The sequence below is a fragment of the Tripterygium wilfordii genome, chromosome 9 (genome assembly GCF_013401445.1).
Source record: "Tripterygium wilfordii isolate XIE 37 chromosome 9, ASM1340144v1, whole genome shotgun sequence".
Taxonomy (NCBI): Eukaryota; Viridiplantae; Streptophyta; class Magnoliopsida; order Celastrales; family Celastraceae; genus Tripterygium; species Tripterygium wilfordii.
The window spans coordinates 14,414,754-14,438,898 of NC_052240.1; the positions used below are offsets into that span (position 1 = coordinate 14,414,754).

Genomic DNA, 24,145 nt, shown 5'->3' on the forward strand with positions numbered 1-24,145 from the left:
AATTCATGAATTAACAGTGTTTTATTGAACTTAGTATAACATATCATTGTATAAAGTAACATACGAGGACGATTGAATATTTTATCTTGAAGAAAGAGGGTATAATGGATTTTATGCTTACCAAAATTCTAAAACCTGAACCAAAAAAACACCACTAAATGTGGTAAGCTCATTGGACTTCTAGATGATCCATGGAAAAGTAAAGGTCGGGTAGGGCCCACAAACAAATATTGTACTTGCAAGAGGGGAAAAAAAAAGCTTCGGTCCACTATTTAAAAAGGTTGCCAAATACTTGCGATTAGTCTATTAACATAACTTTGTTCCATAACACCCCGTGAGACTTCAACCAAGTGACAACTGCAAGAAAATGGGTGGAACAGATGACCTGCCTCCCACCAAAATGGCAGTTGACCTATGAATTTATTAAATCTTAAATAACGTACTATAGGTGAGTTGAGTCCTGATTTGATCGTTTGGCTTAACTTTGCCTTCTAATATAGTAGAGTACAAAAGTTTGGTCACCATTCATGCCCTGATAGCATCGCAATAACATCCAAGTTCCAACGCACTGGACAGGGAAAGTCCACCACGAGAGTGTGATGCATGAACAGAATTTTCATGGAAGGAAGTAATTAAGGATTCAGAGAAACTTGACAATAAAAAAACAACCAACTAGATATTTTATTTCATGATGTGAATCAGGGTGAGGTCAGAAATAGACCATCCGCAAGGTTCAACTGGTCACAAAAAGAATAACAAAAAAGAGGAAGGTCCAACCTGTAAAGAGCACCTAATGCCACTGTAAAGCTAAAACTGGAATATAAAGGAAAGCCCAACACGGCAAAATAGAACTTTGTTTTTGCGGACAATCATGCAAAGAAGATATGGGTCATGATCTCATGGATACCTACCAAAATGCCAATTACTTGGTTGTGGGTAATTCACCTACTCAATCGGATTTATGGAACCAGTACTTACGGCAAGATTAGCGTACTGAACGTTTATATTATTGTCTATGTTATTTCAGGATTTGTCCTGCAGAAAATCGGACAAACATAGGCGGCTCCCCTGGTGCGCGGGGGGCTAGAAAGGCATTCGTTCCAAGCCCGAGACACCCAAGCAAAGGCTGTCTCTAAATTGAACAGCCCTTGTATTTTCACTTTTAACTCCCTGAAACGACAGCGGAAAACGATCCGTTGCCGCCGACAGATGTTAACACTTTCAGGAAAGAAAGCCATCGGTACAACAATTGAAAAGGCAAGAGTTGTTTGCAACATAGACAATGACAATAAAGTTAGTTTATTTTCACTGGGGTTCCATCATAATTATAGCTAGTAGCTGGATGCGTCGATCCCCTAATCATCTGTGCTAGTGTTTATCTGGGTACTCTTTATCATTCCCAGCAATATCTTTATGCCCTAATGAAACAATTCTTATGAATTTCATCCTCTTCTATCCAGTCAACCAACCAAGGTAGTTAACATCGCGATTTTATTTTACGATCTTACGATCATACCTATAGAAACCTAGTTAAATAGCAGTGGAATCGTAAGGGTTGTAAAATCGCACAAAATCCCATAAAATCGTGAGTAAAATTGTTAAAATATGCTGTAATTGTTTGTATTTCTTTTTTCCTTTTTTTTAATTTTAATATAGTTTTAGATAGGTATTTGGGTGTAAGGGACCCTGTCAGACCAAAATAAAACAAAAATATTATTTAGAAATATATCCAATAAATTTTATGTCATTTTTGGAACATTATCGAGAATTATTCTTAATTTTACATGGTATGTAAAATCTTACGATTTTACGATTCTTATTTTACACCACTTCTCTGATTCCGATTCGATTTTACAATTTAACTACCTTGCAACCAACTCATTTAAGATGAAGGAAAACACAAGCAAGGACTGGAAAAAAGACATGGAATCTAATGCCAAACGTATTCATCAAACACGTTGTCATGCCATGCTCATATATACTATTCCCATCAATCCTCAATCTGCTTTAAAACTCCACGTTTGTCTGGATTACATATAATTTCTAGTTACCAACTCGTCCCACTAGGACTCCAACAGCACTTGTGAGGCTGTGACATCGATTCAAAGGAAAACTATGTTTCAATTTTCTTTTTGAATTTCAAGTCAGACAAGATGGCCACTTGCAATTTGTTCTATTGTCTACTACGTAACTAAAGTATAAAAGGACACTACATTTGATCTCAAGAAAGGTATACTACTAACAAATGACTTTTAACTGTCACAGCCCTTTGTTTATTCTTGTCCTGGTTTCTCAATGGAAAACCATAGGTCAATTTATTCTACAGGAAATTTAGTCATCATACACTCTTACATTGTATTCAAAGAAATTTTGGTGGTCAGAAAATTCCATAACTAGAAACAGGAAGACAAATTCCATACACGATTACGCACCTTAATAAAAGTTTCTAGCAAAATTAGAACCAGGAACACAAATCGCCGATAGGGTAAAGAACAAGATCAGTCCATAGGTCTTCCAAGCCTATTTACTATCCAATAATAGTTGAGCTCCGCAACAAAACACTCCCAATAAAGCAAAGGGATTCCTAACATTATACTCCAAATCACAACGAAAAAATCAGCCAAAAAAGGAAGAGTAACAGAAATGAAAAGCTGGAGTTTTAACTGATCATTTACATTTTACAAAAACAATCAGATAGCCAATATCGGAATTGGCTTCCTAACAAACCACAATGGCAAAAGTAGGGTCTTTCCGATGATTCCAAAAGGTTAAAGCTAAAATCTAGAATGAACTAGACAACTAGTTGTATTTCCAAAACAAGGGATCAATAATGAATAAGAGGCATCAACAACTACCATCATTACAAAGCGCAAATTAAGCTCCCCTACTAATTTGAACCCAGTCTTTCCATCTGCCTACATTGTTTTCCAATAAACTGAAGGAAGTTCATCACACAATACATTATGAAAAACATTGGCATAGCACGTGTCAAGAAATTTCTAATATTACAAGGCACAAAGAGACATCACGATAAAATACAGATCTCCCAGCATCAAAATTCCCCACAATCAGTAATACTTTTAACTTAGTCTTCCACTCTCCCAACATTTTTGTGCACAAATTGAACGATCAAGTTCATATTATTTAAAGTGACAAAAATAAAAGGAGTGAAAAAACATACACAGAAATCAACTATAGATGAGGAGTGTAGTAATACCCGGCAGGGGGTGCCCCCATCCCATTAACTGGTGGCATCCCATACGGCATCCCTGCTGGCATAGGACCTGTTGTATAGTACCCCGCACCAGTTACTTTGGCCAAAGTAGCTTGGCCTTGCATCCCGTTGGTCTGATATTGTTGCCATACTTGCTGCTCCTGCACAAGCAAATGCTGTTTCTTTTCCATATCAGCCATTTGGACATATGAAGGCGGTGGAACTGTCAAAGATGCAGCAAAAGGGTCCTGATTAACGGCCTGCACAGTTCCATCTGGAGCAGGCAAAGCCAAAACAGGTGTAGCGCTCTTCCCGGATGCTGGCAATGCAACACTACTTGCACTACCTCCACTCAATTGTGAAGTACTCACATGCTGCCTCACCATTCCTTGATCATACATGCCATTTAACAGCAGTGGATCAAACCCACCACCCAATGAGGCCTTTTGCTTAGCCAAATTGCTTGCTGTCTCAACCAACGCCAATTCCCAATCTGCCTTGCCAGGTTCTGCAGCTGGTGTCTGCCAAGCTGAGGTAACCTGAGGCTGCCCATCCGATTGGAATGCCTCCCATGATCCATTTCCATTATTAGCCGGAGGCCCTGCAAATAAAGCCAGAGCAAACCTATTCCCTTGATCATCAGCAGTAACACCCTCATCTCTCAAATTTACCAAGTCCTCCGCCACTTGGGGTGGTTGTGGCTTTGGCGGCGCAGGCTCAGGTGGGGGTGGAGGAGTGTAATTCTCTGGAGGAGGCAATGCCTTTATCTCATTCATATCAGGCACAGGCTCTTCCTGTGCCACAGGAGCCTCCTCCTTTCTCTCTGGACTCTTCGGCTGCTTTGATCTATCCCTCACAAACTCCTCCAAAGTCTCTAACAACTTGCTCGTAATCCCCTGAACATCGGGGTACTCAGAGGATCTTGCTACTCCAGTATCCTTGCACCAATTATAAAACCCAATCAACTCATCAATCTGCTTGGCTGCACTCGCATATGCATCAAAGGCCTTGACACAGTCAGGATACTCCATATCAAAAAACCTGTCAAGCAACACTGCCAGGACCTCACAAATATCCGCATACAACTTGAAGCTCTCCTTCACAATCGGGTAAAGAGCAATCAATATCATCCGATTGTTCTTGGCCAACCCTGTTGGCCGGCACGACAAGAACCGGTCCAATAGCCGCTGCAGATGTCCCATCTTGCCAAAAATCCTCTCCGGCTGCATTTCCCTCAACGGAGTAACTTCCCTCTTCTCCTCTCTACCTTCCCGACCAACGGCCTCACTCATGTCCCCATAGGACCTACTTCTTCCAGTCATTCCATAACCTCCGCGTCCACTTTCGCCCCTAGAATCACCATAATCGTATTCATGGGACCTCGGCGGTGGAGATCTGAAATGATCTCTTCCTCCTTCATACACCACAATTGCTCCATTACTACTCCCACCGCCGCCTCTTTTTTGCTCAAATAGTATCATCTCAAGCCTCTGGTCCAAATACATCGCATAAGTCCTCACAAATGCAGAGTGGTCCCAAGAACTCGAATGAGCCTCATCTCTGAAATCGGACATGTTCAGGAGCCTGGTTCCACGCCTCGTGGCATACATAATCTCCTCTTGAAGCAAAGGATCTCCATCGTTCAAGAGCCTGTGAACGAGCACAAGCGCCTTGAGAGCCACGATCCAGTCGCGCGTCTTCCCGAGACGTTTGGAGACTGCAGACACGCAAGCGTGGACGTATCCGCGCGAGTAGGAGGTGAGGTTCAGGATCTCTCTAACGTATTTCTCATCCGCGGGGTCGTCGTCGTGACTCGTCGCCTTCACGATGGCCACTTCCAGGTCCGGTGCCATGTTGCTCGCCACTTTGGCTATGCCAATGCTGGTCTGATCCTTAACAGCCCCAATCGCTTTCCGGATCGTGCTCGACGACATTTCGACCGTTGATCAAAATCAAACCCAAAGCTCGACTGATCAAGATCTGTTAACACTGAATGGTTCAGACCGTGAATACAACAATCAATACAGTCCACTTAATTCACTAATGAATATTAACTGAAAAAACTGATATAATTACCGTTCCAAAATTTCAGGTGCTCTAGATCTGCGGAGAAGACGGTCCGATCGGGGAAAATGGTGTCGGATCTGTTGACTCGCCAAGCGGAGAGACGAATACGGCGTTGGATCGGTTGACTCGCGAAGAAGAGAGAAGAATACGGCGTCGTACTCGTTTCTGCGGAACGGTAAGTACGGTATTGACAAAGAAAGAAAGTGGGGAGAGGCCAAGACAAAGAAGCGCAAAAAGTGATGGATATAAACGGAAGGTTCTGTTCCGGATACGTGGACGGATCAGAACCGTTGAGTTCTTGCTAAAGGATCAGAGATCAGAAAACTTTACTGGCGCCAGGCGGAAACGTCGGTAGGTATGTGCTTGTCTGGAAACAGGCAACGGCATGTGTGAACTGTGAAGAAGAGAAAAGGACGAGGAGATAATTGGAATTACGTTTGCGTAAATGCTGGATTTTAATAATAATTGTTTTTCCTCTTTGTTTTCGACATGCTTCGATGAGTGCGGTTTACGTTGATGGGGACAATTTTTTCTTTTGCATGAGCGTGATTGACTGATACTAAATTCTTCTTCATTCCTCGAAGTTATCTTCTGATTTTTTTTTTCCACTTTTAATATTGTACAATGCTCTAGAGACCTTTAAAATATTATCTCAAAAGTCTCTTAAATCTTTGTGACAGTAAAATAACCATTGATTAAAAATACACATATATGACCCACTTCACATCCATCACTCCAAATTAAAATGGGTTAAATGGGGTATCAAACATTATCCTTTTAACATTGAGAGATCTGTAAATGGTTTATACATTGAACCTATTTAGCACAGCGGTTCCCGAGACGGGACCGCTAGCGGTACAGTTTTACGGAATCGTTGTGTTAAACGCGTGAATTAATCTGGGGGTACCGCTCAACAACCGTTAGATTAATCACTTTAAAATAAAAGTTTCAGATTGATGCTTTTTTAGAAGCGGTGTAGGAAAAGTGAAGCGGTTTGCATCTTTTTTTATTTTTTTAAAGAAAATTACATGGGTCCCATGTAATGATTCACTGTATAACAAAATTTTATTTTATTTTTAAAGAAAAATGTGGTTCCCACTTATATAATATTTTATATTCATGTAACAATTTCAACATAACTCCTTTTTCGTTCTTTTATTAATTAATATTTTTATTAATACAAACATTATAAATATTTATATATGAAGTATACATTAAATTACAAACTTATTTAAATATTAAACTAAGGTAATTAATATTTTTACTTAATAAATTATACTTAAAAATTAATATATTTCGTAAATTATATTTATTCATTTATAATTATAAAAATTAATATTAATATTGAACTAAAATAATTAAATTTTAAAAATACAAACAAAATATATTTTATACAAATTAATCGCTAGCAGCAGTTAACAACTCTACTAAACACCTCACAGTTTATTTAACAGCTTTAAGCTCAGTTTTTTTTTCACAGCTTAATAGCTAGCGTTGAAAATCAACACAATTGCTCTACCAAACGGAGCCTTTATATTGTTATATTTGTACATGATTGCTGATTTTGTGTAATTAGCTTGATTTTAGGCTTTTTTTTTATAATAGGGGAAGATGATGAGAGATGTTCGAATTAGAGACATTTATGAGGTACCATACATATGAGTGTCATCTAAACTACTCGTGATTCTCTAATTAACTTGTTTTATATAGGTTGATTTTGGTTTAGGTTAATTAGAATCATCTGTAGGTTGATTTAATTATATTGTCTCATAAGGAATGACTTTCTCATACACAGGAAGCTTTAGCCCAAATCCACATCCGTGTCAATTTGAGGAGCCTTAGTCACGCACTCACACCCTAAACTTTACTAACCATACCTCAATTTTGTGTTGACTTTGTGTTTCATACCTGTACTATCTACACCCCGCGCCCTCACCATCTATTTCTTCTTCCTCACTAGTATACCCACAACCGATCATGGTGTCTCCGCCATTCGAGCACTAATCTTGTAACCACTACCGTTAAATTGAAGCTCAAGCCACTACAAACTAAACCCGACCACCCCGGATGAGTTTCGTCCATCATAACCACCGAAATCACATTTGAAAGTCTATGACTACAGTGAGGAAATTTGTTCAATCTGGACAACTTGACCACTGTTGGAGGAAACCGATCCCACCTTTGGACTTCTCGTGGTAAGGCACTTCCATTCCACCCATTTTCCGACCAAGATACTTGTCGAAAATTGACGACCTAAGTTTGATCCCAAACAAGTCATTTTTGGATGACCTGGTCTCAAATATCGACTTTGGGATAATTATGAGCCGAAGTTTCACGTTTTCGACAAACTTCAACTCGAGAATGATCCCCAATAGATGACGACATGGCCAACAACGGCAGATCCGATTTAGGAGTTTTTGTGCCTAGAATTTATATATGTACCCTTTACATGCATTTTATTCTCATTTTGAGTGAGTTTATGATTGAAATTACCTAAGTATTTCATTTGTGCACATTTTAAGTGTTCGAGACATGCATTGAAGAAACGGATCAAAATCGATTCAGAATCAATCACTTTTAGAGATAGAGACAATTTTTCACATGAAAGTGATGAAACGCTTGAGAAGGTGACAAAATATTAGTAATTAATATTCTGGCCATGTTCTCGTCTGAGCCGTTGATCGGAAACCCATTCTCCTCCTTTGAGAATGGCTTCTATCAATGGCGGAGTCATAATTTAAAATAAACGTCTGTGTATCTCATTTTGTCATTATTTTATTATTAATTCAATTATATATTTATATTTACTTGATAACTGACAGAGATCTCGTGGTGTGACATCAGGTGGCAGGCATTAGACTTTGCTATAGATTAAATCGCAGTACGATTCTTCTTCAATTCGCTAGAAAGTAGAAAGTGTGACCTCAAGGTCGAAGCGCAGTCCACGGCCTCCATCAGAATCGCTCAAACGCTCAAGGTCGGTACCCATCCCATCTCCGTAGTTGGAGATTGTCAGAACGAGTCGAAGGCAGGTTTCTGGAAGAGAGAAATATGAGACTTATAACTTTTTAATGCTAATTGTGTGTAATTAACAATAATATTTTTAATATTATATAAAAGAAAGGTAATTTGATATTTTCATTATAATTTTATATGTAGATTTATAATTTTTTGATATAAATTTATGATATTCAAAAAATGATATAAAAATAATGTTTTAATGGTGTGTAGATAAAATTTCCCGAGAATGTTTTATCTTGATGGATCGGTTTTTCACACTACACACGGTTTCTGAGTCTGTTTCGACTACTACGTCTACGGGCTCTATGGAAAGCCCACATATTGAGTGGGCTGTCAAACTCAATCTTTGACCAGATGTTGGGCTTCTAACAAGAGACGCACCAGACACTGGGCTGGGTCAGATATTGGGCTGGAACTCTTCTTTGCAAGTCTTCTTAGTCCAGTAAACTAGTAAAGGTGGCATAATTAAATGTAGTATTAGTTGTTAGTTGGTTTGTGAATTGTTTTTATATTTTATATGATGTCTGGATCACCTTACTTCAGAACCATACACGTATACAAATTATATTCCTTTAATATTATTAAATTCGGCCTGCAACGCATATTTAAATCCTCCCACTATTATCAATGCAGTTGCTGACAATCGAAACCACAATTAACCTATTCATCCCACTTAAGTTTTTAATTTAATTTAATATTTGTTTGAAGTTAGTAACAAGAAAACTAGATTTAAGTCAAGTCCTGTCATATGATGATGATGAGTCGTTTGTATTTCAAATTTTAAAAGTACAGTTAAATGTAGATAAATTGACACATTTTATTGATTCTGATGCACCATATCACCGCAGGATTATTAAATAATTAATCGATCATAATTAAGGCAGTTTTACCAAATTAGCGGTGTTACCATGCTTTTCTATTTTTCACTTTCACAACAATACGGTGTCGTTTAGATGCCCTAAATAATTGGATCGAACGTGATTCAGATCAACAAATACCAAAAAGGCCCCACCATTTGACTCTCTTCGGAGTTTCTATCTTCGATACTTGATTTGGTACTTTCTTCTGCAACTGTCTTAAGAGGTACGTTCGCTACTTTATTTGTTTAGTTTAGGGTTCTGTGATCAGTTTGTTTGAATCCTGAATTCCCATAGGCATGGCCTGATGAGCTCTGGGAATCACAGTATCACCGCTTCTTAGCTTCCTTGTTTTTCATTTTTCAATTCGTCGAAATCCCTATAAGATTTTCCTTATATTTCTTCAATTCGATTCGAAAGAGGTTGCCGTTTGTTGTTTCAGTATCGATTCTCAGTCTCAGTTTCGGTAAGTATTTCTTCATTTTATTGTTTATTTCATAATTGTTCCTAAAATTGTATACATAGATAGCTCAGATGAATATTAAAAAGTTGGATTTGGAGGAATTTCCACAGTTGAGGGGAATAGATTAAAATTTATATAAGGTGAGAATTGGATACCCAAGCTTACGTCTTTATCGTGTTTGTTTTGATTCCTGAGAGTAAAATGAAAAGCTGGCCCCACATAACCTTTTGTTTATTGATTCTGGGAAGTGGAAAGGAAAAAAGAAGCAAGATATGCAGAATTTTGAAACCTTTTCTTTCATTTTCTCAGCAGCCAAACCGTTCTTCTGGAAATGGTTTTTATCAATTGGGTGTGTCAGCTGATAATTTAATTTGTAACTGCAAGGTGTTTTTTTTTTTTTTTTTTTGCTTTGTTTTAGATGAAGCTAGATATTGGATTTCCTGGTTCTGAAACTTTTGCAAGATGTATTGCAAATTTTTCTGTTCCTGTATTTTCTTGGAAATTTGTAAGAGTATGATATTACAAATTGGTGGTAGGATTATACTTAATTTTGCTTTATTAACTTGTAATATATGATTCAGTCTTTCTCATACACTTGTTTAATAACATTAACTGTTTCCAATCCTTGGCTTTAGTTCTTCCTCCATTGAGTGCACACACAATGCTCCTGTATGGGTTATCTTGCCTTCTGAAATTCGAGTTACCTAGAAGTGGTTGCACTTTTAAAGTTTTTGTGTGCTGGCTTCTGTTGTGTATTGTGTGCTAATCATCTCAATTCTCAACTAATTGTTCCCAGAACTCACTCTCATACACATTTACTGCTGGGCCTTTATAACACTTTCACCCCGAAAGAACAGTTTTCTTCTTTATTTTTACTTTTAAGAATTACTTATTTTTGAGATTTGCTTAAAGTGCAATGCCATTCAGTGTGTTTAGCAGTATACCGGGCATTTTATTTGTATATTGTTTGTTAGGAAAGGGCCTGTTACATATGTATGCAAGAACTATAGTTAAGTGCAAAAGATATGAAAACTTGTTGGGGCTCTGACCTTAGAATGTTGTTATGCAAAGGCCTGGTTGCTTTCTAGAAAATCAGATACTTTTAATTGATTGCATAGATTAGGGAAATATCACTATGATATGAACCGAGCAAGGCCTTTATCTTCTTATTCTTCCTTCTTTTTCTTTTCTTTTCTTTTCCTTTTTTTTTCCCCCTTATAGGTTTGCATACTGCTTGGGTCCTTGATTAATTTTGGGTTGGTACTTGGTACCCAGAAATTCTAGAAGAATGAGGTGCCGTAGCAATTCGATGTTATCTGTGAAAATTTTTGTCTAGGAGGAGATTGCAAACATGCTTTGTTGTAAAATAAATCATCTGCAATTCGAACTAAGCATGTATCTCTAAGATGTTTTGAATTTGTACGAATTTTGCTTGTTACTCCTGATAGTTGCTTTGTCCAAATGTTTACTATATAACTTATTCTTGATTCACAAAAAGGAATGGCTGGTAAAGTTATCTCTGCCCAACCCACTGCTGCTTTTGAGTATGAGCTTTTTGAAGGTGACCCTGATCACCTTAGAACTGTGGTTGCGACATCAAACCAGATGACTTCATGGATTGACCCTGCAAAATTGAAATTAAGACACAGAATCGGAAGGGGCCCTTTTGGTGATACTTGGCTAGCTACTCATCATCAGTCATCTGAAGATTATGATGAACACCATGAAGTGGCTGTCAAGATGTTTCGCCGTATTAAAGAGGATCACATGAGGACTGTGGTGGATAAATTTGATGATATATTTTTCAAGTGTCAAGGTGTAGAAGATGTTTGTTTGCTGCATGGAATTTCAATTATAAATGGAAAGGTGAGTATCGCCTTCATTCATCTTGATTCTTTTCAAGGTGATTAGCCAATTGGGAAATTATCCCTGTATGTACTTCCAGATATGCGTGGTAATGAAGTTCTATGAAGGCTCTGTAGGTGACAAAATTGCTTGCCATAGAGAGGGAAATCTGTTATTGTCTGATGTTTTGAGGTGACACATATTGTATTCCTTTCTTCTTATTGTTTTAAGTGGAGAAGAGCACTTAATGATCTGCATCTGCTAACATTGCAGGTATGGAGCTCGGTTAACACGTGGAATTTTGGAGCTGCACTCCAAGGAGATCCTAGTACTTAACCTCAAACCTTCAAACTTTCTTGTCACTGAACATGATCAAGCAATTCTTGGAGACGTTGGAATACCTTATCTACTGCTTGGAATTCCATTCGCTAGCTCAGATATGTCTTGCAGGCTTGGAACTCCAAACTACATGGCACCAGAACAATTTCAGCCAGAAGTAAGAGGTCCAATATCCTTCGAGACCGACTCATGGGGGTTTGGTTGCAGTGTTTTGGAAATGTTGACTGGAAGTCAGCCTTGGCGTGGTAGGTCACTTGATGACATTTATGACATGGTTGTGAGAAAGCAAGAAAAACCCCCTATTCCAAGTGGTCTTCCTCCTATGCTTGAAAATATTCTTCTTGGTTGCTTTGAGTATGACCTCAGGAGTCGCCCTATGATGAGAGACGTATTACTTGTCTTTACAAGGTGGGTTTCTTACAGATTTAATTGTAGTTGTGCTATTAAATAGAATATACTTGCTCCAACTTTTCCTTGTTGTGAATTATGCTGTTGTTATGCCATGGCATTAGCTGTGGTTGCAAAAGCTTTATGGGCAATCAGGTTGTGAAATGAAATGATGTAATTGTGAATTCATCTCTTAATACATATTTGAAAGTTTGTGTATCTTTGTCTGCGTGTATGTGTGGGCATGGCACATTTCTACACACAGAAAATATTGCTGTCTTGGTGTCCCTCATGTCTTGTTGTTCCTGCATTCCTTTATTTGAATTCTCAACATCTGAATCTGATCCTTGGTCTTGTGAATGAAAAGGATAAGCTTAGTGGATGGATTAGATGTGTGATTTAGACACTAGTGGTAGTCTGTGGAAAGATGACTGTAACAATTTTCACGTTAGATACAGCAAGAAACGATTTCTTTTTAACTATGCTTCTTATGAATGAAAAGGATAAGCTTAGTGGATGGATTAGATGTGTGATTTAGACACTAGTGGTAGTTTGTGGAAAGATGACTGTAACAAATTTCACGTTAGATACAGCAAGAAACGATTTCTTTTTAACTATGCTTCTTATGAAATAATTTTTGTACTTGCTAACTATTAAACACCAAAATAAAAAAGTTTCTTCATTCATTGCTTTCAGCCTGCATAATGCAGTTTACACTGATGGAGACTGGACAAATCTTGGGAGTAGAGGAGTCCCAGAGAAAGCGAGTAGCATTGGTTATACAGAGTGGTTTCTTTCAAAGGATACTCTGCAAGTGGGTGACTTGGTGCGTTCCCGAAAGCCTCCTAACTCAAGCAAACCTGAAAACATGGATGTCCCGGAGGGTACTGTAGTTGGTTTAGAACGCGATGCTGATCAAGATAATTTTGTTTTGGTGAGGGTCCACGGCATCCATGATCCGCTGAGAGTTCATGTTTCAACACTGGAGAGGGTCACTTTTGGCTTGGCAGCTGGGGACTGGGTATGCTCAAAGGAGGAAGTCAAGAGACACTCTCCAACAGGTATCCTCCACTCCATTCATCGAGATGGGAGCGTAGCTGTTGGATTCATAGGGTTGGAAACTCTCTGGAAGGGAAATTCCTCCAAGCTTCAGATGGCGGAATCTTACTCCGTGGGTCAATTTGTGAGGCTGAAAGCTAATGTTCTTAGCCCTCGATTTGAATGGCCTCGTAAAAGGGGAGGGGCTTGGGCTACAGGAAGGATAGGTTTGATCTTACCAAATGGGTGCCTTGTGGTCAGGTTTCCGGGGAGGTTGACTTTTAGGGATGAAAGCAGTGACTTCTTGGCTGATCCGGCTGAAGTGGAAATGGTTAGTTTCGGCTCATGCCCTGGGATGGTGAAGAAGTATCAACATCTTGAGGATTTCCACTGGGCTGTGAGACCAATTCTGATTGCATTGGGTTTGTTTACTGCCATGAAACTTGGTATCTTTGTCCGACACAAAATAGGGAGGTCAAAGGTAAAGAAACAGCATTCCAGTGCAATTCTCGTTGATGACCATAATACAGAGGGCCAGATTGCCGGTAACCCTGCATGGCTTCCTCCACCTGTAGCAAATATGCTCTTTGGAGAAGGTGGTAGTGCTGCTACTGCTCGGTAGTGTTCATGCATCCCCTTGTTTATCTGCCTGGAGCTTGTTAAGTTTGCTTAAATTTGCTGGCTTGCTGGCTTAGGGGGATTTTGCCCTTTCAGCTGTGGCAACGAAGAGTAGTACTGCTCAATCCCAATCTACTTTACAGCACAAAACATATTGTAAATAAAGTATACGGGCGTAAGTGTATATGTATTAAATGTATTCGCTGATTCAATAGCTAATATAGAATTTGTTTCTGTTTTGGCTTATGGAGGTGCCTTTGTCGGGGAAAGAAAACAGTAATAAGTAGGGGTGTCCAATTTGGATGACGAAATTTATCCGGTCTGGATTAAATCAAATTTGAAAAATAAATTATATGTTTAAAATTTGGATTCAAACATAAAATTTTTATCTGGTTTAAAACAAATTTAGGTTCAAACATATAAACCTTGTCTAGATCTTAACGTGAATTAGATTATTATACGATTTACTTGTCTGAATTTATCAATCCAGATTTGGTCAATTAAGTATATTCGAAATTCAATTCAGGTTAGATTTAAGACAAGTAAATATTTCGTATACACATAGTGTTGTACAATCTGAAAATCCATCCGGAATCAAATTTTTTTCTCCCACCCCTAATAATGAATTCAGCTAGGTTTTGGGCTTTTTTTTGGGTCCTCCCCTGATCCCAAAACATGGCCCCCATCTGCTTTCTAAGAAAGCTTTGTTTTATAATTTTATTCATCCAGCTAAGCACAACGCAGACATGAAGATAAAAAAAAAAAATGAAAAGAAAAGAAAAGAAAAGAAGGAAAACGACGTCATTTTGGAGAGAGTATCAGGAGTCAAATGTTTCAGCTACTGATAGAAGCTTCTCTTATCGATTGATCAGCGAAAATGGCGATACTGTTTGCCCTGGTGGCCCGGGGATCGGTGGTGTTGGCGGAGTTCGGCGCAACGTCAACAAACGCCGGGACTATTGCTCGGCAGATACTGGAGAAGATACCGGGGAACAACGACACAAACGTCTCTTACTCGCAAGATTGCTACATCTTTCATGTCAAGCGCACCGATGGCCTCACCGTTCTCTGTATGGCCGACGATACTGCTGGAAGTATTCTCTCTCTCCTTTATTTGTTCATTCATTTGATTCGGGGTACTTTCATTTTAGATCGGAAGATTTGAATTGCATGTGTGATGGATAGAGAAGAAGGTGGTTTGCTGTTTCGTTGAAAGTTAGCCTATTGAATGTTGTTTGTGAGCTGTTAATTTCAGTCTATTTAGAAACGCAGGACTTTGACTAGTAATACTGTTGCAATTAATTGACAAATCGAGCTGCAAAAATTGGATTACTTTACAAGTTTTTTTTTTTTTTTCCGTGAATATGTTAATCCTATGACATCATCGAAGAACTACCCGATTTTTATCAAGGCATGATCAATGATCATCTTCTGTTTGTAGTTACATGGTTATGTTTCACTACCTAACATGGATTGGAGTCTTCTTACAGTATGCTATAGGGTTCTAGACTGAATTATAAACTTTAAGTCGTAAGAATAGCTTCTTAAGTGATTTTATAGCATTTCATGCCAATTATCTACATTCAATTTAAACTCTACATTTTATGTTACGAGACTTCGGATTCTGGGTGATTAAGGGACTTTTTAAATTATGTGATTAACTTTTATCTGCAATAACTGTTGATTGTATCCTGGTGATTGGCATAATATACAGTACTTACCATGTTTTCTCTAGGGAGGATTCCTTTCGCATTTCTTGAAGACATTCATCAGCGATTTGCAAGGACTTACGGCCGTGCGGTCCATACGGCCCAAGCTTATGGAATGAACGAAGAATTTTCAAGGGTGTTGAGCCAGCAAATTGAATACTACTCAAGTGATCCTAATGCAGATAGGATGAACAGACTAAAAGGTGAAATGAGTCAGGTGGGAAATTGTTTAAATTTGTACATAGCAATGCAATGTTTGGTTCTACAATGACTTTCTGAAAAATTAATTTTATTTTAATCCTGATTAGTCCAAACTTTATTATCCAAGTGATAAAGGTAGGGAATGTGTATTACATGAGAGTTTTTAACCCATTTGTCTAGCCTCATGTTAATTTTGTTACTCACCAACCACAATCGGATAAGTTTATGCTATCAATCTCCTCTTCCTACTCTATTCCATCTCACCTCCTATAGAGACTCCCAAAAAGAGATTGACAGTTTAAGTTGGGTCTTGTTCGTGTTTCTGCTCAAAAGATCTGATTTTTTTCTTAGGTTCGAAACGTCATGATAGAGAATATCGACAAAGTTTTAGAGAGAGGTGATCGCTTGGAGTTGTTGGTTGATAAGACTGCTAATATGCAAGGAAACACTCTCCGCTTCAGAAAGCAAGCTCGCCGTTTCAGAAGCACTGTATGGTGGAGAAATGTCAAGTTGACGTATGTTCCCTGGACTAGGGCTTCATATATATATATATATATATATTTATTGCAATAATGTGATTTTTTTTGAAATCTCGTAGGAAAATTTATTTGTCAAAATTTTAATTTTGCCCTCTTTTGTAAAACAGTTAGTCTTCCGTGTAAACAGTATGGCTTTTGTTAAATTTAAAGATCTTTTACTGAGCTTCCCGTTGATAAAATGTGTATCATCTTGCAGGATTGCGCTGATTATCCTCCTCCTAGTGGTTGTTTATGTTGTACTAGCCTTTGTATGCCATGGAGTGACATTACCTACCTGCCTGAAATGAGGGTGAGTCATTGAGTATTTTGAGTGATTCATTGTTTTTTTTTTCTGTTTTCTTGTGGGTGGGTGGATGAGATTTTCTGATTTCACTGATTCAAATTCCTTAGTTGTATGTTTGTCCAATGTAAACTCTTAATTTTATGTGTATGTGTACTTGGCATGAGTGTGTCTCGTGGAGACCAAGTACGAGATGCTTTGGGTGGTATCATGTCTCTTGAAGCTCTGTTTTTCAATGGGGTAAATATTTATTGATGGACTATGATATTTGAAGTGTAAATTATTGGATCATTTTTGCAACATTGGTAGTGGACATCTTGGCCATCTGGATTTTCTGTCTTGAAAGAGAATTTTTATGTCTTAAACACATCAGAGCACTTCACAGATTCTCTATTTTATCAACTCAATCTAATATACATTTATCAACCTCTTTTCACTCGTACTCACACTCATCTATTTTAGTCCTAGATTAATCCTCCCGAGCCTAACAGTGTAATATCATATGAAAGTATGAAACACATCAAATGGCTTATAGCTGGTTTAATCCTGAAGATACGCCATCCATGAATAAACTGACAGAAAGTCAGAAACCCTTGATGCATGGATGAACATGCAAAAATAAGGTGGTTCGTACCGTATTCATGTGCCCAGACTTATTGGAATCATATAACTATAGACAGATGAAGTTTGTTCTGTAATTTTTCATTTCTGGCTCTGAAAGGAGCATCAGTCAAAAGCAAGAACTTATTATTAGAAATAAAAGATCTTTATCACGTACTTGCAGGAAGTAAAAGATAAGCTGTAGTTTTCTACCCCTTGAGAACCCTCAGTTTCTCCAGTGATGCCCTTATACTGATGCCATCATGATCTTCAGATTGAACGACGTTGGGATTGTCAGATGGCATGACATGCTCCAGAGGATAGTTTCTGTTTGTATGAAGTTTAAGAGAACTGGTCCCAGTTCCTTTGACTATCACAGTTTTATGAACTCCTCCAAGCAAACCTTCATAGTCTGTGTCCCCACATTCTCCCACAAACACCACAAGCTTTGACAAGTCTATTCCCCATCGGATATACAGGTACCTGAAAACGATATTTTTTTTAAAAACTATCAAACAGCCAACCGAAATCTTAAAATTGTGGTCAGATCTACAAGTATAAATAGCAATTATGGAAGGCTGAACTCCTTTATTTGAGTGAACACGAGCAAAAACTGATAAGTATCTGTTCATGGACGCGCATACATCTGCCTACCTTTTCTTTATTCCTTATTTTTCTGTGAATTAAAAGTGTTGATGATTTGTGAATGCACACATGCATGCACATTCTTAGACAATTATACTTGCTACCTCGTACCTAATCCTTTCATCTCCCATCTTTTTTAATAAGTTGTTTCCTCTGAATTCTGCCACCCTATTCAAGATACAATACATGTGAATATTGTTTCTGTTTTTTTATCATTCTTTTCATCCCCTCTTCTCAATAGAAAGAAAACAATAAATATATTTTAGTAAAGTTTATGGGTTGCTAGAAAATGAAATAAAAAAGCCAAATTAAACTTTCATTATATTGATCACTGACCATTTAATAAAGCTACATTTGGACTAATTAGGAATGGAAGGTGTTACTAATCCCCATATGCATACCTGAGAGCTTGTGACCGAGATGCCAAAACAGGGATTACATTCAGCTTGGTACCATTTTGACAATAAATAGCATGACAACGAAGAGCGTGAATTCTCATCAGCTTACGAATTTCTTTAACAGAAGGAACCTATGAACATAAGATAAATATCAATAAGAAATTGATAGGCCAAAACTATGAGAGTTCTAAACAGAGACACATTTGAATTCGAAAGAATTTGTTCACAAAGGCATTAAGGAGATCTTACCATAGATGGATCTTTAACTTTAAAGGCATAGCAATGTGCAGTTGATCCCGATATATCTTCCACAACAATCTGTTCTCCTCCCCTTTTATCATTTATAGAAGCAGCCCAGCGTGTCAAAGTTTTCCTCAAACCTTCACCACCCCAGCGGTATTCAATGTGTGCATGATAATCTAGATCTAAAACAAATGGAAGCCCAGAAACACCCTCGGAGCTTGAAGATGGATAGTAGAGTTCACTACCACTATTACAGATAAAAGCATCGAAATCTAGAGGGTTCAAACCACCTGATAGCAAAAGTGAGTTGATATCTGATATGGTCAAAGACGTCGACAATATGAATCCTGTGGACTCTGCAGCCGCTTGAACAACAGTCTTGGTAATTTCAAGAAAGTCTGAGGTTGCATCACAGTCCAGAGCGATGACATATAAATATTTTCTTCTCTTCAAAGATGCTTTACTGCTGCCAGTGTTGTTGTCTGCTTTCTCCATTGGAATGTCCTTCTGCATGCCTCCTACTGCACCCTTCGACATGGTCAAAACAGCAGTCTCTAACTTGCTCTTTCCATCAATAGCCTTCTCTTCAGCATCATCAAGAGTCCCACCCCCTTCATTTCTTACGCCATCCAGAGAAAGCTTTAAGTTCAAAGATATATCCTGTATGTCTCTCAGGGAATCTCCAGAAGAATCCAATTCTGAATCATCAACTCCCTCGTCACTTCTCTGCCACTGAGGCTGCCTTGGCCTGCAACTAGCTATGCGAGATAAGTACGTCTTACAATGCTCTGTCCAAGAAAACAGGTGGATATTTTTCAGTCCATTCTGCCTACATCTTGTCCAAAGATGTTTATCCGACACAAGCCTTAGAAGAGCATCAGCTATAGATTGCTGATCATGTGGATCAACTAGGAGACCATTGTCAAGAACCTACAACAAGTTCATGTCAATATTGACAAGCCGTTTTTGAGGATTCAACTCATCATAAACTCTTGTAAGCAATGGAAAAGCAAGCACTGGACATACCCGGATTATATCTACAGGACCCCCATTTTTTGTAGCCACTATAGGCAAACCATAAGCCGCTGCCTGTTCAGCAATATATGATACTGAATATTTCATAATCTTAAATCCAAAACCAGTGTTACGGACAACAGAAGGAAGAGTTACCTCAATTAAAGTGAGCCCAAATGGCTCAATGAAAGCTGGATTGATGAAAACTCCCTGACAAAGATAAGTGAAATCAAATCAACAATGTATATGTCAGTTAAAATTAGAGAAGTAACAATTTTGACTGATTATAAAAGCTAGTTAAAATTTCACGGAAATATGGGTTCAGACTTCAGACGAGTAACAAATGATATTGAGGACTTGAGTTTATTCCACAAGCTATTTCTATAATAGAGGATACTCCTTATTAGCAAGAGATGGTGCCTCCTTTTGAGAGAACTAAATTATCGTTTGTTACTCGTAATTATGATCCCTATACTTAATTGCATCAGAGATCCCAAAAGTCTTAATGAATTATGTAAATATCTGCTGATCTAAACTGAAACTAGGATTTTAAGAACAGATTGAAACAATTTCTAGCCCTCACCCCATTTTTATATCCTAAAATAGCTAGTTGTTAGACAATTTCACAACTAAAATTTCCTATTGAGCAAAACTTACACCAAGCTTGAACTATAGCTGCTTGGTCACCTATGACTTTAGCGAAGAAGAAAAAATAATAAGGGGCCAACACTGACTCCATGATTTTGTGAAACAAGCTAGTACAGCACACTTGTTTTTTGATGAATTACAATGCAAACCTTGTCCATGACCATGAGTTTCTAAGCAGAAGTCCTTTGTATGACTTAACTTTGCCGCAATAAGTTTTTTTAAAAAAAGCCTTACTGAAGCTTTGGCAGAGTGCTAAAAAACTACTTGATAGTCAAGACTACTATTTTCAAAACAATTAGAACTGGAAAAATGAAATGCCTAAATAGCTTGGTGATCTTAAAATTTCTCTGCTTGCCAAAAGAATAAGCTACCCTAGATATGTTTTGAACACATAAATTGATGAAAAAGAAAGAAAAATTCAATGTCCTTTCCCAAATTTATCCATAATTCTGTAAAAAAAAAGCACATAGAAGGACCACATGAACAGTATAGAGACGTAGGGCGTAGGGGTAACTGGCAGCGAATTGCACCTAAAGAATAAACTTGTACAAATTTCACAGAACAATGTTTTCTGTTATACATCTTGAGCTTACTCGCGTTTCTTAAAAATACAGAACAGTCATTGGTACTCACCAAAGTTTGAAATAATAAAATCGCAACCTTACCTTTGTTTTTGCTGCCAGACGGTAAATGTCAGGTACATCGGACTGCTTGTGGTGTTTAGGATATGCCACTTGGCCATAAAGATCATATTTATCAATCAGTTTGAGAATTGAAAGAAGCACAGATGCATTTGTGGTTGACATTTCATCAATGTCGTCACGGTTACCCATAACTAGTGTCTGCAGCAAATTACTATTCCTCAAAATAAAATTAAATTATGAAACAATTTTTGATTCGATAAAAGTAAATAGAACAAAATGAGAAAGCCATATCATGGACATTGTGGCCTAGAATTTGCCAGGTGCAGTCAAAAAACTAATACATACAAGGTTAGCAAGTTCCCTTAGCGGTTGACATTCGCCAAATGCTTTAACTAGAGTTGTGATGTTCTTCTTTGGATCTGGCCGGGCAAGGGCAAGTATCATTGGCTTTCGTGCATTAGAGAAAAAACGCATTATCTGCCATTCCAAAAATGCCAAAGTCAACACCATATTGGAGATCTCAGTTGAAGTTGAAAGAAGATGAAAAAATAGGTATACCCCTGTGTCTCAGCCTGTGAAACCATAGCATGACCAATTCCCCCTTGAATGAGGAGAAAGAAAAACTAACCTCTGTCCAAATATGTGTGTCAGGAGAAGGGGAACCATCTTCATCTTTTTCTACTTCCCCATCTATATCTCCCTCATGTGGAACAATATGATGAAATTCCATCCCAGGGGGAATTACCTATAATTTAAGGTTTGCAAAAGACAGTCGATGAAAACACACCATCAAGATAAATAAAATCACACCGACCAACTGATACTTGTTTTGAATGCAGAAGGAAGTCAAACAGCTGTGACAAAGAATCAGGAACACTAAAATTGTACTTACGACCATGACTGATACTTGTTTTTGAATGCAAAAGGAAGTCAAATAGCTGTAACAAAGAATCAGGAACACTAAAATGATACTTACGACCATGCGAGGCATGAATCTGCCATAACAGCTCACGCCCCTTCTGATCCTCGCTCTCAGTTTGCGCTCTAGTATTGGATCAAAGCCATCATATAGACGCCATTGCTCTTCTATTTCCTGTCTAGTGCTGGTTATAATAATTTCGGAGGCATCAAGAGCCAACTCCTCTGCCTCAATTCGTCGCATTATTCTGTACATTGTATTGATTTCTTCCCTTGATTGCCGTCCTTGTTTCAAAAGTTGTTCAAGCTTATCTCGTCCAAGTGAATGTCCGGTAAAAAGCATTGGTACATTTAGAGCTCCAGATAGAAGAGCAGCAGAGTCACCTGCATCTGCATAATGTCCATGAATTGCAGAAGGCCATACTGGTTGCCCACGCCCAATCTGCTCACCCAAAACTTTGGACATCTGTAAAATGTGGCTAAGTGCACCATCAACAAATTCAGGAATGTGTGGCCAAAGGGACTCTTTAGGTATGTATTTATCCTTTGGACCAAATGGTATACGGATTATAAAAGCACCACTACTCTCACCAAGCTCCTGATTTGAGTTGTCAGAGTCCGCTGGATTCAGCATCTCTGTAGGTTCAGCATAACTCCAATCTACATCTGGAGCCGATACTTGCCTAGTCAGTAAGTCAACCCGATAAACTCCCGGCATTGTACCTAAGGCCCTTGCAAGTTCCACAACGTACTTAACCTGCTTGAAACATTGTGTCCGAAATCATAACCAATACAATAATGGATCCCTCAATCAATCACTTGCTATAATAAAGTTACAACGAAAATATGACATCTTATGGCAGGAGTTACCTGGCCACCGGTGTCAGAATCACGACCAAGCTCCATGTTTTCACCACGAATTAGGCCGTGAAGACTGCAAAAAAACTGCTTGTTTTTTAAAAAAGCATCAATATCATGTTTTAAGCTGTGTATTCAAATTGTCAGAACAAAATTTTTCTTTACAACTACAAATTCATTCAAAATACACCTTCAAATAACCTCATCTTAATGTTAGGTCACAATAAAGTGCAGTCATGCCTTATTAATACAAGGTAAAGTTTCTTTTCCTTGTGTTGACTGGCCCAATTCTCCATCATATCAACAGAACTGACTCTAGGCATTCTCCCTCTAAGACTATCACCATGAGTTGAAAGGTCAGCGACAGAATCTCCTTTCTCGCCTTCTGACAAGTCTTCTGACATGTCAGCAGTTGCCTCTCTGCGGGCTTTTTCACGTTCAAAATGGCGTTTGGCTGCACGCTGAGCTTCCTCTCCCTCAAGCTGATGAAGAAAACAATTCAGGTGACAGTTATTAAAAGAACTGTCAGAAATAATGGGACATTCTAACACATATATGCGAACAAAGTTAGAAGAATCAAGTACAGCCCTAATCATCCCGAGCACATTGTTGGATCAATACCTTAGATAGAAAATGAAGAATGGCAGAATGCCAACAGCCAACAAAAGTTATAGACAGCAGGACATTACACAGAAAGAGCATTAGTCAAACATCACCCAATTGCAGCGACATTTAAATATAGATCAATGATTGAAAATAATCACAATGCATAAAATTCAAATTGAACAGAATTTCATGCGTATTCCATGGATTATCTGAGTCTCCAATATTTTACAAGGATCAAATATATGAGAAACGCATAAAATATAAATGATAGAAGAACCTGCTTCTTCTTGCGAGCCAAATTCCAAATCCTCCAGCACATGTTCTCCAATCTGGTGTTCCTCTCCTGCGGACTCCTCGTCGCTGCAGCCTAAGAACACGAAGAGATCAATCACGCATTCAATGTAAAAACATGAAAAATCCACAGTTCAAAAATTCTCTAGCTCAAAAAAAAAAAAAAAAACCAGAAACAGAAACAGAGACACGAAGATCAATTGCGATACAATACCAGGACCCAAGAGCGGTGTAGATCTGTCTCATCGAAGCCGGTGATGACCTCCTCAACGAAGTATCGCGTAGGACTGAAGTGGCCTCTCTCTCTGAGCAACAGAGACGATTTCTGGCCTTCGATTCCCTTACCGGCGTCTAAGATTGCTTCTAGATAACTGTTTATCCAGTCGTTTCCCGCCACCATTGTCACTTTTCAGAGAGAGGCAGATATATAGGTTATAAGTGCAGACGTATATAACCTACGTAAGTAAATGCCAGTAAACGCAGGTATCTACAGAATGAGAAGAAGCGATTGAGAGAGACGGAGATCAAATGATCATCCTGTTCTATAGGATTGTAGACGCAGAGAGACGGTTACGATAACTGCCTAGTTTTCTGGCGACGACTCGTCTGATTCACATTTAAAAAACAATTAAAAAAGAGAGCAGAAGAGAGTATCTCGTGAATTCGTGATTTGAGAGGGAGAGGAATGGGGACTAAGCGGTA

General features: G+C 38.3%; 4 protein-coding genes across 7 annotated transcripts; 2 read left to right on the plus strand and 2 right to left on the minus strand.

Moving 5' to 3' along the window:
- Positions 1–2,904: 2,904 nt before the first annotated feature.
- On the minus strand, positions 2,905–5,726 carry LOC120005625 (putative clathrin assembly protein At2g25430). 2 transcript variants are annotated; one of them, XM_038855384.1, is made up of 2 exons: positions 5,291–5,726; positions 2,905–5,194 (listed from the first exon to the last, which is right to left on the minus strand). In XM_038855384.1, exon 2 carries the CDS (start codon positions 5,146–5,148, stop codon positions 3,193–3,195), a length of 1,956 nt encoding a protein of 651 aa, XP_038711312.1. In that variant the 5' UTR covers positions 5,149–5,194; positions 5,291–5,726; the 3' UTR covers positions 2,905–3,192. The 2 variants fall into 2 exon arrangements, with proteins under 2 accessions (XP_038711312.1, XP_038711313.1); XM_038855385.1 differs by having other exon boundaries at positions 2,905–5,203; positions 5,291–5,724.
- A 3,585-nt stretch (positions 5,727–9,311) lies between these two features.
- Positions 9,312–14,095, plus strand: LOC120005822 (E3 ubiquitin-protein ligase KEG-like). Of its 2 annotated transcripts, none has more exons than XM_038855670.1 (5): positions 9,312–9,385; positions 11,121–11,488; positions 11,568–11,659; positions 11,741–12,214; positions 12,890–14,095. In XM_038855670.1, the coding sequence occupies exons 2-5, from the start codon at positions 11,123–11,125 to the stop codon at positions 13,851–13,853; spliced, it is 1,896 nt and encodes a 631-aa protein (XP_038711598.1). In that variant the 5' UTR covers positions 9,312–9,385; positions 11,121–11,122; the 3' UTR covers positions 13,854–14,095. The 2 variants fall into 2 exon arrangements, with proteins under 2 accessions (XP_038711598.1, XP_038711597.1); XM_038855669.1 differs by lacking the exon at positions 9,312–9,385 and adding an exon at positions 9,392–9,625.
- A 541-nt stretch (positions 14,096–14,636) lies between these two features.
- LOC120005628 (vesicle-associated membrane protein 711) lies at positions 14,637–16,891 on the plus strand. Its single transcript, XM_038855388.1, has 4 exons — positions 14,637–14,943; positions 15,585–15,775; positions 16,111–16,274; positions 16,495–16,891. The coding sequence occupies exons 1-4, from the start codon at positions 14,727–14,729 to the stop codon at positions 16,583–16,585; spliced, it is 663 nt and encodes a 220-aa protein (XP_038711316.1). The 5' UTR covers positions 14,637–14,726; the 3' UTR covers positions 16,586–16,891.
- A 203-nt stretch (positions 16,892–17,094) lies between these two features.
- Positions 17,095–23,843, minus strand: LOC120005626 (probable sucrose-phosphate synthase 1). Of its 2 annotated transcripts, XM_038855386.1 has the most exons (13): positions 23,658–23,843; positions 23,430–23,519; positions 22,787–23,028; positions 22,559–22,622; positions 21,747–22,445; positions 21,399–21,515; positions 21,116–21,247; positions 20,792–20,968; positions 19,635–19,688; positions 19,491–19,553; positions 18,471–19,394; positions 18,225–18,352; positions 17,095–17,661 (listed from the first exon to the last, which is right to left on the minus strand). In XM_038855386.1, the coding sequence occupies exons 1-13, from the start codon at positions 23,841–23,843 to the stop codon at positions 17,388–17,390; spliced, it is 3,150 nt and encodes a 1,049-aa protein (XP_038711314.1). In that variant the 3' UTR covers positions 17,095–17,387. The 2 variants fall into 2 exon arrangements, with proteins under 2 accessions (XP_038711314.1, XP_038711315.1); XM_038855387.1 differs by lacking the exons at positions 23,430–23,519; positions 23,658–23,843 and having other exon boundaries at positions 22,748–22,823.
- Between the last annotated feature and the right edge of the window lie 302 nt (positions 23,844–24,145).